The 17,784-nt window shown below is 36.0% G+C and overlaps 1 protein-coding gene across 3 annotated transcripts in view; it reads left to right on the top strand.

Annotated features, from left to right (window-relative positions):
- Positions 1–6,978: 6,978 nt before the first annotated feature.
- Positions 6,979–17,784, top strand: part of AFG1L (AFG1 like ATPase) — a 59,835-nt gene continuing 49,029 nt past the window's right edge. The window contains exons 1-3 of one of the 3 annotated variants that reach the window (XM_087913395.1): positions 7,165–7,295; positions 9,891–10,002; positions 13,811–14,034. In XM_087913395.1, coding sequence (XP_087769521.1) covers positions 13,963–14,034 — 72 coding nt within the window. In that variant the 5' untranslated portion in view covers positions 7,165–7,295; positions 9,891–10,002; positions 13,811–13,962. Of the gene's footprint in view, positions 7,296–9,890; positions 10,003–13,810; positions 14,035–17,784 lie in introns of all 3 variants that reach the window. The other 2 variants (XM_026726645.2, XM_026726644.2) reach the window with 2 other exon arrangements.

The raw sequence follows: 17,784 nt of genomic DNA, 5'->3' as shown, positions 1-17,784 counted from the left end.
CCTCACACTGCAAAACAGTGCCTGATTTCATGTACTATTCTAAGTTAGTGCTTTAGATTGATATATGAATCTAGCCAATTGATTCCTACTCTGCTCTTTTCCATCTGCTTTAAAAAAAATTACGGAAAGCAACAGAAGTGTGACATATGCTGATTGCTGTTAAAATGATTTTGAGTAGCTGCCATCAAGACAATTAACTTCCACAGAATGCAATTCATGTATGACACCTCTCTTCAAAGAACGCTAAGTTCATCATGCTCATGCAGCACCCTTCAGATTTTGAGGAAGGAAATGTAGTTAAGTCTTTCATCAGAATTCAGGAAAAAAAGGGCTGAATCAATGTTTTCAGTATACAATTTGGAGAACAAGCACTTTCACAGCATCTTAAAATTGCAACTTTTGAAATATTCACTTTGAGCCTAATATGATTCCTAGAAATAAATCAGAGTTGGGCCTGACCCAGCAAAAAGAGAAAGCACGTATGATATTTATTGTGGAAAAAGTGATACAGCTTAAAACCACCATTTTAGAATGGGAGAATAAAGCTAGTATTTTGTTGCTTGCAACTGATAGATTCAGCTTCTATCATCAGCTCTCACTATAATACATAAAAGTAAATTTATAAAAAGAAGCAGTTGTATTCATCAACCATTTGATCAAGAGTGCCCAAAGGCCAAAGAGAGTTAACTATTTGCTTTACTAGTCCTAGAGATTATCCTTCTTTACGCATAAATAAATATATAATCACCATGAGGAAACCTTAAGAAATTAACTCAATACAAGAAAAAGCTATCATTCAAGAAACCTGGCTCATTCACTGGAAAGTGCTGACTCCTAAATAGGACCTGTCTTAATAGTTCCCATATTTTTTAAAAAAGGGAATCAGAAACTTTTATCTAACTACCAGCCTAACAGCCTCCATGGCATCATTAACAATACCAAGCATTTATCTGTTAAGCTCCTGGTTTGGATGAATTCAGAAAATATATTGTGGAATAAATTGGATTTAGAAGTGACCATGCCCTCTTTGATCATGCTCTAATTTAACAACATCTGTCAGAAAAGTACACTTTTAAACCACAGACTTTTCTCTATGTACCTTTTGATCTAATTTGTAGGTCCAATCTATGATGCAAACTCCTCTATAGAGAGAAGACAGCTACTGCTTATCTATAAACATTATGATCAGTCTATCATAACAGATATAGATTCCAAGGATACAATGCCAATGAAATCCCTGTTCATCGACTTCAGCTGAAATATAACTTTGGCCTGTGATTAATTATTGTATCAATGTTCTAGTTGTAATTAGTGACTGTTCCTGCTCACCTATTTCAAATTTGCATATTTAAATTCTACTTTATGTTGAAGATATATTTGTACCTTTTTAACTCTGACTTAAACAAAGTACTTCAAAAGTTGGCTGATTATTGTGCCTTAGGGAAATACAAGGCCATTCCATTTGGGCTAAGGTTTTGTTGTGGCAAAAAGGCTACTGAAATCATAAAATGTCGTATTCTATTGCTCATTATTATGCTGGCACACATTCAGAATTAATAGCCCCACATATAAGTAAATTCTCCAGTCATTATGACTGCTTTTATTCAAATGTTACTCAATTGTTTTAAGTGTAATTAAATTTTCTTTAAAAATTCCCTCTGATACTTTTAGTGATTTGTGATTTGGCATATTGAATTTTATTATGTATGACTATTAGTCACAAGGATGTTTTTCACATTTTTAAAAAAGGCACTTTCATGAGTTTTGTAGTATTGAAATCTGGTTCAAATACACTTGAGTTTACTGCCAAACAAAACACAAGAAAATCGTAATAGGTGTGTATCTACATTCATATACACATATATTGAAAGTAGAGGAAATAACAAAATATAGCTGGAATTTTGCCATTTAATAGACAATGCAGTTAGTATACAGTACATTTCATTTGAGTTTAATTTAAAAGAAAGCTTCTATAAAAATACTTTTGCTTATGAAGTTAAAAAGTCACCATCAATGAAAAACATAGAGAAACCACATAATTAATTTATGATATAAAACCAGCCCTCTTAATATCTTCTTAATCACTTTAATATCTAAAAAAAGCAGAAGACGAGACAAATTTCCTTGTGGTGGGGATTCCACAATTTGCATGTTACAATCAAAAAGACCCTCAGTAAATAAATTAACAAGTATGATGCTTTTAACTCATTTGTTTAATTGGGTTCTCTTTATCTAGTTTTAAGATTTGTGTGAAGAAGATATCTTAGGTCACACTTATGCAGAAATATTAAAAATTCAAAAGGGTTCACACATCTTTAAGCATCACCATAAATAGCCAAATTTGCAGGGTCTACGGAAGATAATGGAAGCTGATGGGCTTATGAGACTGGAGAAAAGAATATATCTTGTATTTAACATCTGTCTTCTAAAGGCCACATAATGATTAGTGTCTCAGCCAATTTTGTATCTTTTTAACTAGTGTTTACTATTTGCCCTCCATGGTCACAACAGTGGATATACCAATATCAAATGAACTACAATCTACCACTTTATATGAGCATTAGTCAACTCTCCCTAATGTAACATGCTACTTCTCTGACACCATCAAATAAGCTATAGAATGATTAGAAATAAAAATGAAATTTGCCAAATTTATATAGGATTTACTTTCCATGTGGAGAACTGAAATAGAGCCGGGGTTTACTGCACACGAGAAGAACATAGCCATCAGGCCATTGAAAAAGAATGTGACCCCTCCCACTTGAAATTCAATTGTGTGTTCTTGACAATATTTTCTTTGGTGCAGAAAAGCTTGATATAGCTGGATTATATACGTGTATCATTCTCAGATACACAATTAAAAATGGTGCTTGCAGTGAAAAGATGTAGAGAAGATAAAGTAAACGTTGATAAGATGACATACCTATTCTCAATCTGTTCTTTACTTTCATTTCTATATTTAGCCTATATCATGTCTCATATGAATTCCCTAGCACTGTGATTGGAGCGATGTCAGAAGGGTCATATCAGCACCTGAGCAAAGGAGTTCATGATACGGACTTTATTCAGCATGCAAGAGTATGCAATTGTGTGAAAAGCAGGAGATGCGCATCACACACAAACATTCAATTTTTAGCCTGCTGGATTGCAGATCAAAAGGTTACAGAAAGGATTTATTAAGAACGAGTAGTGACAATTTAAATAAATCAGATGTTTTTGCCAAAGATTATGCTGTGATTTTCTCCAATTATTCCTGACATTTCACCCATTCATATCGTGATGAGAGTTAATAATGCAAAGAGAGGAAAAAAAGACTCTTGTCTCCTTGTTTATTCATTGTTCTCAAGGAGTTAAGCTGTTTATAGAGAGAAGTTATTTGTTATTTAAATCACTTTTTGCCAAAGTTGTTTATTCTCTGTTCAAGTATCTAAAAATATTGCTTTTAGCAAATATGCAAAGTCTTTTTGAAATGTCTGTGCAATTCATAGTGATTTGCACACTGGAGTTCATTGTTAAATGGGTCCAGGTGTTGACGAATTTAACATCTGAGTGAATTAACTTGTTAAAGCTTTAAAGAACACAAAGAAGAAACTTATTTTAAACCTCATAAAAATATGTGATACAATTAGTAACACTGCAATCTTTAAGCAAGTCTCATTTGAAGTACCTATGTGTACATTTATACAATAAATAACATACATTTTATGTTTTGTAATATAATCCTGAATTCTGTTGTATTAAATTTTATTTAGATTATTAATGTGCTTCAGTTTTTACTTTTCCCATTTCTAGATAAGTGGTGTGAGAAAAAGAACAAGAAACAGAGTTCACAAAATTAACCAGGCTTAAGATTTCTGTTTTATTGGAAATTTAAATGCATTTAATTTTTACTGAAATCAATGAGATAGTAAAGACCTTAATTTTAAAATTAAGACAGAATTCAGAATTCAGTTACTATTCACTAATTTAAAAAGTTTATATTGTATGAAGGTCATTATTAAATAACAAAATGAATGGAAATGCTATATAATATACAGAATTGACAGAACATGCAATGCCAAAGTTAGAAATAATAAGGATCAATATGTAGTTGTATTATATGGCTTAGCAAACAAAACTGAAGCAGGAGGCTAATTTATTAACTTCTTCCATTCTAATGATTTATTCAGAGTTTAAGATCTTCAAATAGCAAAAAAATAACATCACCAGAGGAGTACATAGAAATCAAATTGATGACATTATTGCTAAAATTAGGTGGAGCTTAGTTAAAGCATCAAAGACAGAGGCAGCTGCTGATTGTAGAACAGATCACAAACTTCATGTGTAAGTTCCTATAAAGCTAAAAAAGTAAGAAAGCCAACCACTTTCTATAATACAACGTTGAACCTGTTCAGGAAAAACATCAAAAATCAGATTGAAATCCTGAACTATGGAATGAAGTTAAGGAAGTAGCTAAAAAGAAATGTGAAAAGAGACTTGTCCAAAGATAAGGAAGGAACAAAGGAAACTGGAAGTGGGGGGGGACAGGAAACTAGAAGGTAGAGGATGAGAAGAACAAGGAAAAGAAGTAAAGGAAAGGAAGATAAAGATCTCAGGAAGGACCTTAAGGAAGAGTTTCAGAGAGTTGTTTGATGTCAGGCCCCAAACCAAAAAATGACCCAAGGTGGGTTATTTTGTTGTTTTCATACCTGTAGACAAAAACTTGCCAAACTGAGCACTTTGCTATCTGCACGTACCATATACTGTGTGACCTATTAGAGAGGGTCTGTGGCTTCATCTTCTTTCTTTCACACATAACATCTAGACTGAGTTGCTGTTTATTCCTCTGGAATGCACCACCTCCCTCCTAGAAATCCACCTCCTTACTACATTCCATCACATCAGTAGACTCAGGAAGCAGTATTGCATCTCTAAAGATACTGAAAATGGAAATAGCCATGAATAAACAGGAAAAGTGTTCCAAAGATGTCTGAACACAAAAGGAGATTCCAAACTGCTAAATGTTGGCAATGGATAGACAGCAACTGATTCAAAAATCAAAGAAAGATGTATTATATTGAAATAGTATACAAGAATGGTAAAGCAAGTGATATACAGCAAGAAGAAAACTACTCACAATATAAACTTTTTCATTTTAGTTGACTTAGTTTGTTCTACCAGCTATGTGTCTTTATTTATGTAAATAGAGACGGTGAAAGCCACACTGTTCTGTATTATCATTTCGGCTTAACCGATTAGATATTATAAAGGTGTGTTATGAATGCTATGCACTGTTTATTAAATAAAAATATACATTTATATGGTTTCCTATCATATATATATAAGATCAAGAGAAGTACTAAAACCACTCTATAAAGCCTTAGTAAGACCACGCCTAGAGTACTGCATCCAGTTTTGTTCACCACATTTTAAAAAAGATGTTGAGACTCTAGAAAAAGTGCAGAGAAGAGCAACCAGGATGATTAGGGTACTGGAGGTTAAAACATACAACGAATGGTTACAGGAACTGGGCTTGGCTAGTCTAGTAAAGAAAAGGACCAGGGGAGACATGATAGCGGTCTTCCAATATTTGAAGGGCTGCCATAAGGAGGAAGGGGTCAAGCTATTTTCTAAAGCGCCTGTAGTCCAAACAAGGAATAATGGATGGAAACTGAACATGGAGAGATTTAACCTGGAAATAAGGAGAAACTTTCTGACAGTGAGAACAATTAAGCAATGGAACAGCTTTCCCTCGGAAGTTGTGGGAGCGCCATCACTTGAGACTTTCAAGAAGAGATTGGACTGCCATTTGTCAGAAATGGTGTAGGGTCTGGGTCTCCCACTTGGGCGGGGGGTGGACTACAAGGTCCCTTCCAACTCTGATTATCTGTTAAATCTGTTAAATATATGACTCAGAGCAACTAACATAATAACAGAATAAAAATATAACCAATTACACACAGACATAAACACAAATAGAGATGCATTTTATATTAGTATGGTTAAGTACCGTATTTAGTACATATTGCTGATTAGAGAACAAACAAAAATATAGGATATCATCAAGAGAGTAAAAAATTGAAATGGAAATGGGCTGGTCACATAGGAAGAAGAACTGATGGCAGGTGGATCAAGGCAGTCATAGAATGGATCTCCCTTGATAAAAAGTGTCCATGAAAGAACTAAAACAAGATGGATCGATGACATCAGCAAATATTGCTGACTCAATTGGCAAAAGAAAGCTATCCTGCAGTGGATAATGGCTAAATGAGGACGATGATGACTGCTGTCCATCTCATATAGTGACTGTGAGTGCCATATAAAACAACCCAAATATATAAAACCCAATTAAAATACAGCCAAAATAAATTAAAAAGATTTTTAAAATGGCAAGAAAAAAAGCCATAGAGTGCATTCCAATTAACCATCATGTAACAACCTCACTGTTCCACTCCATCATGGGATCCTGAGGCCAGTTGACAAAACGATGTCTCAAGAGCCTTAAAAATATAAACTCACTGTACATTTCAAATATAGGGCTTGTTTTGCACGACATTCACAGAATTATGCACACTAGCTGGGTTATCCTACCACAGTACTTCAGTAAGTCAAAGACAGTCATAGGTTGGTCCCTGCATACGTAATATCAAATGCAATCACCGTGTACAACTCTTACTGACAAGACTTAAGATTCTGAAGAAACATGCAGGGGATGTTTAGATGCTGAAGCCCCACAAGAGAAAGTATTTCCTATCAGAGTAAATCGCATATAAAATATTGGAATTACTCATTAGTACCGTAGCACATCGGCACGTAATATTCAATACATGCCAAATTATACGCGTTAAGAATTGTGTAAGCCCTCAATCACTATTACGGACTCAGACGGATATGTGATCATAAACATGCCTTATTAAATTAAAAGAATGCCGTTCTTGTTCGTATCGACCCGACCAGGTTGAATACAAGCAGAAATACAACACTTCCCAGCATGCCTTTTGCATCCGGCTGCCTGCAGTCGCTTTGAGTGGAGTCACGTGTTGCATTCTAGAGCTCGTAGTCCGTGCAAAGGACGAGCCCCTAGTTTAAGGTGAAGGGGAAAGGAATCGGGCTAGCTGAGGAAAGAGGCTTTGGCGGAGCGGCTGTATCTGCTGCCAATAAAGTTACCTTCCAAAAAGGGAGGGGGGAAGGGCGGGAGGAAAGGAAGCACGTCAAGATGGCGGCTCCCGTGTCGCCCTTGGTTACTGGGCGCCGCCTGATAAAAGTTGCCATTCGACCCGCCGCTCTCATCCTAACGTGCTGGGCCCCGCGGAAAGGTTAGTGGCGTTTGGGTCTAGGACTAGGTCTAAGGACGTTCGAAGTTAGCCCGCGATCCTCTAGGGAGGATTAAGGCTCAGCTGGAAGGTCAGGTATTAAAGCGGCTCCCCTGGTTTCAAGCTCTGGTCGTGACTGTCAAGACCCCCAGTTAAAAATGCGGCTCGGCTTTTTTTCCTGCTCTTGAATCGCCAGGCATCGGCCTTTCGAAGTGTAACCGCGTGTTCCGAAGAGGAACGTCCAGCGGGTTTTAAGGTTCTGGATTGTCCCGTGAAAAGTTGACCATAAAAGCCGGCCGTTCTGCTAGCACTCTCCATTTTAAAACATACGGTCTCCAACCTCGGCAACTTTTAAGACTTGCGGACTTCAATTCCCAGAATTCCCCAGCCAGCTTGGCCGCTGTGCCAAGCTTGGGAATTCTGGGAGTTGAAGTCCACAAGCCTTCAAAGCTATCAAGGGTTGGAGATCCTCTGGCCTAAGGATTTTAGGCCCCTTTAAGGATGTGCTTCAATTTTATTTCTCTCTTTTAAAAAGTTTTTTTTTTAATTTTTAAACACATCAGTATCGTTTCATGGACGGTGAGGTGTCTGAGTGTCATTCATTTTGATACAAAAATAGTATTGATACAATGAGAATTACTACATTAATCAGGGTTACATGGTCTAATATTACACATAACTATCAGCACATAATCCTTCATTTTTCAATATTTGCTACATCCTTCTGATAGTACTAGCATTATTTTTGAGCATACATGATAACAACTTTTTTCAAATTCTGATCTTAACCTCCAGTATTCACTTTAAACATGTTAAGTAACAATAGTGTTAAGTATAACAATATTCCCCCTATTTCTATTTTTTTTTCTGTTCTAATTTTTAGTGTGGCCAATCTTGAGAATTACTACATTAATCAGACTTACATGGTCTACTGTTGTAACTACATAACTACATAACTCTATTGGCACATAGTCCATTTTTCAATTGTTCAATATTTGCTACACCCTTCTAATAGTACTAGCATTATTTTTGAGCATACCTAATAACACCCTTTTTAAAACTCTAATCTTAACCCCTAATATTCATTTTAAATGTGTTAACTAAAATATGTATATTCCCCCTATTTCTAATTTTTTATCCTAATTTTTATTACGGCCAATCGTATTTTTTAAAAAAGAAAAATCCTTCCTATCCATCATCTCTCATCCTTTTGGAAATTTCACTTCTTCTCTTTTTGACTTGCGTCCCATACTCCTCCCTCGGGTCCTTATTTACATCTTTCTTATTCAGCCCAACCATTATTTCCATCCTCAAAATTTCCATTTTATTTATCATTTGTAATGGAGAGCTGATTTAATACTTAACACTTGTTAGTGTGTACTGATTATTCTTTAGAAGTGTCTCTTTATATACAGCTTGCTAATAGGATATTGTACAGCTCTGCACAAATCCTTTTGCCCCCAGCAACCCTACTTCAGGAGCGCCTTTTAAAGCCCTTCGAGATGCTGCCTAGTTATGTTAACATCAGTGAATCAAATTTAAAACATAAACCAGGAGGATCAAGCAAACTGTATTATGTTTTAATATGTTGTATAATGTTGGTTTTGTGTCCAAGTAGATTAAAAAAAAATATTCTGGTCCTGGACTGAGCATTGATGTCAGATCACACAGATCTCTCTGTGGATTTTTTAAATAGTCATTACCTTTATAGTTGTGGAGCTCTTGTCCTAATGGAAAATTGGTTCAACACTAGGAACTGCTGGTTTATCTCCAGTAAGACTAAGTAGCAATAGCAATAGCATTTAGACTTATATACCACTTCACAGTGCTTTACAGCCTTCTCTAAGCAGTTTTACAGAGTCAGCATATTGCCTCCTTAACATTTTTCACAAAATATTGATGTACTTTGCAGCTATTTTGGTAAACTGTCCAGTTGTCATATTGTATACACAAGTGATAAATACATATATTCAAGCATGTTTTATTGCAAGGGATGCATGATAAAAACTTCTGGGAAGTTATAAGTTTGCAAGCATAGCAATAAGTCCTATGTGCTATAAGTCAGTTACAATGCACATACTGTGATTATGGAGTAAAAACAGCACTGGTATCTGCATGCATGGTATTTGCATGTATGTTTTTGTCTTGTAGTTACACTATTCTTGCTAGTAGATACTGCTGTAGGAAATTGATGCACTTTAACTGACTTGGATAATGTGTGCTTTTCTATTGGTTAATTTTAATTTGCACAAACATAGAAGAATATTTACAGATCTCCAAAATTATATTTAACTTTTCACACAGGGAAACCTTTTAGATAACAGATTCATTTTCTTTCCTACCATAGCCAAGATTTGGACAGGCCTGAATTCCATCCTACACAATCTGTTTACTCATAAGATTCTAGGTTTTAAAATAAGGAATGCATGTTAAATTATGTGGAATTTATAAAAAGTAGATTAGGGTGCATATGTCAGAATCTTTCATACTTCAGATGTTTCTGGGTCAGTGTTAGCTGATTCAGAATATGCGTTCTTAAAAATATAGGAACTTGCAGAATTAGTCTATATCTAGTACAGTGTTTTTCAACCTTGGCAGGTTTAAGATGTGAGGACTTCAACTCCCAGAATTTCCCAGCCAGCCAAACTTAATACTTCAGTGCCAATTATTATAAGATGCATTCTTATTCTGAGAAGAGCAAGAGTCAAAGGTAGTGTCATTCTGATCCATAATCTGATTTATTCAGCATGTGTCTGTCTCTTCGTTATTCTCTGCTTTTCTACCAATTCCTTTTCCCTCTTTCTGTGTTCTCATTATCTGCTTACCAGGGTAGGGATAGTTCTAAAAGTTTGAAAAGAAAATACTTGGTGTACATATGTAGGAAAGAAAAGCTATAGTAGTGCTCAAAAAAAGGAACTAGAATAAAAAATTGCTATACTTTAGCATAAAGTAATGAAGTTGGTTTTTTGGGGGGGACATAAATAGCAGAAATAGTGGTACAGGAAGCAGCTTCTGTAAGGAGCAGGACCAACCAGTGGATGCGAATGACCATCAGAAGTACGATATGCAGATAGTGATACTTAATCACTGGAAGAACAACTATTTCAATCACTAGCAGCAGAAGCAGGCAGCGTCAAGACTCCCAATTGAAAATAAGGCAAGAAGCTGGAGTTTTGAAGAGAATAAATGAAACAACTAAGGTCTTGCTGTACACAGAGATAGCTAATCTCAACTATCTATATCTTTAACTCCTTATTCAAAAATTGACTCATTGATGGTTTAGCAAGATTAGTCTCTTTACTATAGTAAAGATTAGTCTCTTTACTCTAGAGACAGTCATGATTTAGCAAGATAAGTCTCTTTACTATAGATGAGTGAACTTGTATGCATACAGAACATAAACTGTATTATACAGAAATCAAAGTCCTCACACGATATTTAATCTATACCTCTCGGTTTAAATTCTAGGCGTTTCCCTCCTTCCTTTCCAATTCAATGAATATTTGGGCTATTCTCTTTCTGGACCTGTAGTGCATCTGATTTGTGAGAGGAAAATTTTCTCTAGTACAGGAACCAATGGTTCTTACCTTGGCAGCTTTATTGCCAGAAGGATGGATGTTGAGGAACAGATACCAAAGTCTAGAAAGATCACCATCTTTTCCTGGCAATTCTTACTGGTAGTGGGGGAACCAGAAAGGAATAGCTGCACCATAGCTTTGGAAGATCTAGAAAAGAATCGGAAGAACTTTGGAGCTCCTGCATAGGCAGGGTCCTTTTTGTCTATAGAAGACAACGACAAAACAAGGATAACTGTTTTAGAGGGATTAACCCTCTTAATTAAAAATCAGCAAGAATATTAGCTTATAAACTTCATGCGTTTATTATGTACATACCAAGGCTCCAGATATGGAAAATAACTCTGAAATCTTGATATAGTAAGATAAAACAAGACTTAAATCTTTTGGAAAGATTTTTGTGATTGAAATATTCAAGGGTACAACTTAAAGGTAAAAGAAACCACAAGCAATGAGAAGCAGAGTCACAATATATGTTAAAAATGACATTTATGCAGAAATATAAAAGGAATAGACTAATAGTATAGATCCCCCATCATGGAGAAGATGTGGATGATATTTTTCAAAAAAGAAATTGAAGAGGTGTGCAGTACAAATAATAGATTTAATTGTCCTGTATCTGTTTGAAGATATCCTGCCAAGAATGGTCATTTGAGGAAACTTCTGTATTGTCTAAAGGACAACTTTCTCTTTAAGAACTCAGAGGAATCGATAAAAGAGATGTGCCAATCAAGAGAGGGGATTTATTTTGTGTCAAGTTACTATATCTGCTACCGGTACTTGATAAAAAACAAGAAAGGTCTTACTAGATTGCCAGCAGTGAGAGTTATCAGACAAATGGGCATGAGAAGAGGGTATTTTATGCATTCACCCAATAATCTCTGGGGAAAATAATCATCAGAAGGTTATTGGAAAATCTTAAAACATTTATTTCTTTAGCCTGCTTCTAAGATATATTTTTAGGGAACTTCTATGGCTTCTGGATTTTAGTATTTTCAAGTAGGATATTATATATACACATTATCTTTCAAATTTTGATAATTAAGAATGTATTTTGGACTATTTTATAAGCTGTCTTGGTGAGTTCATATCTGCAAAGGTAGTCTAAAATTGTGATGTATAAATCGCGTAAGTTATGTGAAATTATAAATCTTTAGCTGAACTCTATATTATTTAAAGGTGAAGCATAAAAAGTATAAATCCTGGGAATTATAGCTACTGTATATTGGTTTGATGTCTATCTCTAGTAGTTACCCTGATTATGTCTTCTTAAAGATAAATCCTATTGTGTTAGAACACACAATCAAGATGTGAACAATTTGTAGCTGGGTTTAGTAAGGATGTCCTAGGCAAAAGAAGCCAGTTTAGTTTAATGGTGAGAAGAGAATATGTAGAATATTTCAAAAGCCTTGAATTATTGAGAGATAACTGTTTTTTTTGAGGTTTAGATTAATTTATAGGAAGGAACATTAATTCAAAATCAAGATAATCTTATTCATCACAATCTTATGAATTATTTAGCACTAGAAAAGATGGTAATAGAAAGGGAGATCCTCTAGAATAACAATTCAAAAATTTTAATAAAGTTATTAGTTATTTATGTAAAAAGGTGGGAGTGCGATGGCTCCACGGTTAAAGATGCTGAGCTTGTAAGCTAGAAAGCTGACAGCCCGAGTTCAAGACCCAAGTGTGGTATGCGGTAAGCTCCCGTTACTTGTCCCAGCTCCTGCTCACCTATTAGTTCAAAAGCATGCAAATGCAAGTATATAAATAGGTACCATTTCAGTGGGAAGGTAAAAGCATTCATGTGCCTTGGGGTATAGTCATGCCGGCCACATGACCATGGAAATGTCTTCAGAGAGCATTGGCTCCTTTGGCTAGGAAATAGAGATAAGCAGTGCTCCTTAGAGTCTGACACAACTGGACAGAGGAAACCTTTAATTTTATATGAAAAAGTAACAACTCTTTGTTTTCTAATAACATATAAAATATATTGATATGTATGTTTTAATCCCTAATTTGTGGTGTCATAGAAAATATCCATCATCTCAATGGCCCAATGAAAGACAGCATACATTGTATATATTGTACATGTCAGAGTGAGATGAATGTAGCTGAATGTAGTACACTGAATATGCATTTAGTAATGTTAAATGATGAAGATCATTTTTGCTTTGCATGCTTGCGTTCATGAAGAACACATCAGAAATCTGCAGAAATTTCTGGCTGTACAAATACTGTGTATTATTACATACTGCACTTATTGTAGGTGGTGGGGGTTCTGTTGTGTATTTAAGAACTTTAAGTTATATGTAGAAAGTCTTGGAATAGTAGTGGAATTTATAATTGTTATTTTTTACATTTCATGTTCTTCTGAATGGTGCAGAAGGCTCACAAGTTATTTGTTAATGGGGGAGTGAATTGGACTTAGATAGTGTTTCTCAATCTTAGCCGCTGGAAAATGGGTGGACTTCAGACTCCCAGAACTCTGGCTGGGGAATGCTGGGAATTGAAGTCCATCCAATTTCAAGCAGCCAAGATTGAAAAACACTAGAAAAAATGGCTTGCTCAAAGTTACCACTGATGACTTTATGAGAGCCAGTTTGATGTAGTGATTAAGGTCTTGGCCAAGAAACGAGAAGATTGTGAATTCCCACCTTAGGCAGGAAGGCCAACCTTGGGCCAGTTACACTCTCTCACTCCAACCCACCTCACAGGATTGTTGTTGTGGAGAAAATAGGAGAAGGAAAGTGCATTAAGTATTTTTGCTGTCTTGAGTTATAAAAATCATAAAGGTGGGATAAAAATAAATCAGTGAGCAAGGGATTTGATCAGAGTTTCTCATTTCAGCCCACTAATTTATTATATAAGAATAAGACTGAGTCTTTGGGTTTTGTTTTTTTTAAGAGAACAGTAAATAAATGTTTCTCTCATGTCATATAGCATATACAGTTCAGGTAGCAGAGAAAGCTGCCAGCGGTGGACTAGCAGATGCTAATTCGAAAGCCTTATTGCTTTGCAATGGACCTTTAGAACATTATGAATTCCTTACCAAAGTGGAGCAGCTGAGGAATGATGAACAGCAAAGGAAAGTCATGCAGTGCCTGCAGAAGTTACACGAAAGTCTTAAAGGCTACAACCTCAGTCCAAAACACATATTCTCAAAGGTAACATTCTTCTGTTATGCATTTTTGCAGCAGATTTGGTGTCTGGTTCACATGCTTTTTCTGAATTTGGTTGCAACAGCTCTGTAAATAATGTTACTTAATTATCTCACTTCATGCCTAAGAGATTGAGACTGAGAAGATAAGACAAAACAACAAGGCTGAGTATCAGGAATAGTAATAATTATTTGATGGCAGTCAAGGTATAAATAAGATTGATATTTTTAATTCTCCCCAATGCAATTAAATTTAGCAAACTTTACTGACTGCGATATTTTCATGAGAAATATTGTGCTATCAAATTGATCTGTACCCTATATTCAGTTCCTAAATAAAACAAATTTGGAACAAGTTATTAATAATAATTTACCAATTTTTGCTAGAATAAAACTCAGTTTCCACTGTTCTAAACTTGAAATATACTTAAGCGATGTGTTATTATTACCTGAATAACACTGTTTATTGTTGTGTCTCCAAGAATGCACACATTCTATAGAAGATTTTGGATTGTTCAATCTTTAATATGTGTAGTGTAGAAGGTAGTATCCTGAACCTACAAAGAGTTCTTTGCCAGAAGGTGGCAGAGTCATACTGTAATCTGAAGAAAATAGTTCAGATTTTTGTGCTTTGCTGTACTTATTCTAGTTGCTTTTAACATTTCTTTTTGGTAAAAACCTGCAAGTTTTGTCCTCTAGTACTAGACTGGACAGAGGAAAACACCAGAAGCCTCTGCAAAATTAATCCATTAATCAATATCCATTGATGAAAAATTAACCTACAGGATAATGTGAAAGAAATGAACATGAGGCAAGAAGTAAGAATACCAGGCAAAATCGATGAAATGAATTGGGTAGAAATCAGCAGACAAAGACAGTAAAGAGGAGCCTATTAGATAAATTTAGCACTGCCAAATAGTATGCAACAGTGTTCCCTCATCTGAGAGCTTATTCATATTTGCTGCTGAATAAGTTGCAGTTCTTGGATAGGTTGCAGTTTGAACTTCAGGCCCTTATGTAAAAAAACCAGACCTCTTCATATCAGGCTGGTATAATGGAGAATATGTTGATGTTTTAATTAAAAAAAAAACATGATTTAAAAATACCACTGCAGATACTGTAGGAATTATTTTTGAAGACATAAACTTTGGAAAAAGTATATCATTTACTTATTTTGGGGGGGGAAATCGGCAGCAGGCAAGCGGGAGGGATCAAGTGGGGAATTAGCCTTGAGTCATTGTATATTTGCAAGAGACTTAGGAATGCCCCCCCCTCCCCCCCCCAATTTCATGTGGCTTTGTACCCAAGGAAGGGCAAGCAACCTGGAAAGATTCTTCTATTATAGGTAGGATAGACTTATGATTGCAATTGAGTCCAAAATTTCTGTTGTTAAGTGAGCTTTGCCCCATTTTATGGCCTTTCTTGCCTCAGTTGTTAAGTGAATCACTGCAGTTGATAAGTTAATAACCCAGTTGTTAAGTGAATCTGGTTTTCCCATTGACTTTGCTGGTCAGAAGGTTGCAAAAGGCGATCCCATGACCTTGGGACACAGCAACCGTCATAAGTATGAACCAGTTGCCAAGCGTCTGAATTGTGGTCTCGTAACCAGGGGTCTGCTACAGAGGTCATGACTGTGAAAAACGGTCCTAAGTCCCTTTTTCAGTGCCGTTATAACTTTGAACGGTCACAAACTGAATTGTTTTAAGTTGAGGACTGCCTGTTGTTAACCTGAACATTTCACATCTGGATCTGCTTGCTTGCCCCTGACAATTTTATATATACCACACTGCTAATGTTTTTGAGTATTTTAAGTATACTTGATCTAGTGGGAATATGCAAATTTGTATATCTTATTTAAAAAGCAAATGTGTTTATTTTAAGGGGAGATTTATTATCTCCTTTTCCCTGCTCCCAAGTCAGTTCTGGAAATGGACCATTAACGCTTCGCTTCCTCAACAAACTTTTCTGTAGAAATCTCCCCTCCAACTTATCCATGAGTAAAAGATTCAGCTGATACTTTTAACCAGCATCCTTCTGGCAACCAAAAAAACTTTTAGCACCAATACACAAGCTGCTTCTGGTTGCGGTCTTTCCTTTACCCTAACTCTGACATGCTGCAGATGGGGGAAGAGATGATAATGTTAGAGAAGTGATCCAGAACAAGGTTTCAACTCAAGCTAAATTGAATTTCTTATTTACATAAGTAACTTACAAGAGTTCATTTAATGACTGTTCACAGTTACACTGAAAAAAGGTGAGTCATGACCATTTTCCACATGACCATTGCAGCATCCGCATGGTCAAAATTCAGATGCTTAGCAACTGACTCATATTTATGACGGTTGCAGTGTCCCAGGTTCATGGGATACCCTTTTGTGACCTTCTGACAAGCAAAGTGAATGGGGAAGCCAAATTCAATTAACAAACAGGTTACTCACTTATGACTTGCAGTGATTCAGTTAACAACTGTGGCAAGAAAGGCCATAAAATGGGGCAAAATTCACTTAACAACTATCTCATTTAGCAAGAGAGACATTGGGTTCAATTGTAATAAGTTGAGGACTGTCTGTATATTTGCACTAATTGCTCCCTTGATGCGTTGCGGGTCCCACTACCGGGATGAATCAGTCAGCTGACGACCTGCACCCAGGCAGACTGTCCGGGCGGGCTCCTCCTAGTGGCAAAGATGACAGCGACACAAAGGTTTCTTTTGGTGAGAGGAAGCCCAGATAGTACTACGCACCTCTCTTTTATTGTGCAGCAAGCGGGGGGTTATGTTACACATGAGGAAGTTAGACAGGAATAGGGAATATTGCCATATATGGCTACACCTTATGCTATAGCCAATTCACGTTTTACACGTTGCTGTTCCATAGTGTCGCCCTATATGTGTATTGTATGTGTATTGGGTTTTCTGTGTACATGACTTCCTACTGATGTGTCATGATATTGCAACACTCCCTTAAGTTTTAAATATTTTTTTCTATTTCTGTTCCATAAAAATTATGGGCTGATAGCACTTTTTCAGGGGTATATTAGGATCATATCCATGAGTCTGGAGAACTCCAAGCATCCTAAGTGTCCTGCGTTGTGCATCTTAATTTATAACTAGAATGAGCCATTTCTGAATATATTAGGCATCCCTGACTAAATTGTATATTTCAGTGAATTATTAGGCGAACACAAGCTGGTAATACCCTCCCCATGCTACAAAGGTAAACGTGACATCTTCCCGGAAATTCGAATGGATATGTATTTTTTGTGTGGAATTATTTAGATTAAGAAAACAATGAATATAGCACATAAAAAAGTTTGGATAGCTTTTTAATCAGAACTTTGTAACACCTGCTTTAGCAGAAATAAACAGCTCTTCTCTGAATGTTTCTGTTCTAGCTTTTGGCATTTTTCCCATTCTTCTTTACAAACTCTGCTAATTCAGAAATATTCTTGGATTTTACCAATATGTACATTTTGTCCTTGAGTTCTCCCATAGATTTCAATGTGTTAGAGTATAGTCATGAACTGGAATAGAGCATGGTAACAAGGTCAGCCAATGAATAGGCACAGCAACTAAGTCAGCCAATGAGGATAGTTTGGAAACTGAAACTAAAAGTAGCCTAGGCGTGGCTCTGTTGTTAAGCTCTTCAGCTCTGAAGCTATGTTGACCTCTGAGTCTGACTATTGAAGATAAAACTAACTTGCTTGCTTGCTGAAGACTGAAGCTAAGCTCTGAATTTGCAAAATGTTTCTGTTTGAG

Source organism: Pseudonaja textilis, chromosome 1 (genome assembly GCF_049901715.1).
Source record: "Pseudonaja textilis isolate UNSWEBS1 chromosome 1, rPseTex1.2, whole genome shotgun sequence".
Taxonomy (NCBI): Eukaryota; Metazoa; Chordata; class Lepidosauria; order Squamata; family Elapidae; genus Pseudonaja; species Pseudonaja textilis.
Note: the sequence above shows the minus strand (reverse complement) of the source record. Positions and strands in the feature narration are given on the sequence as shown.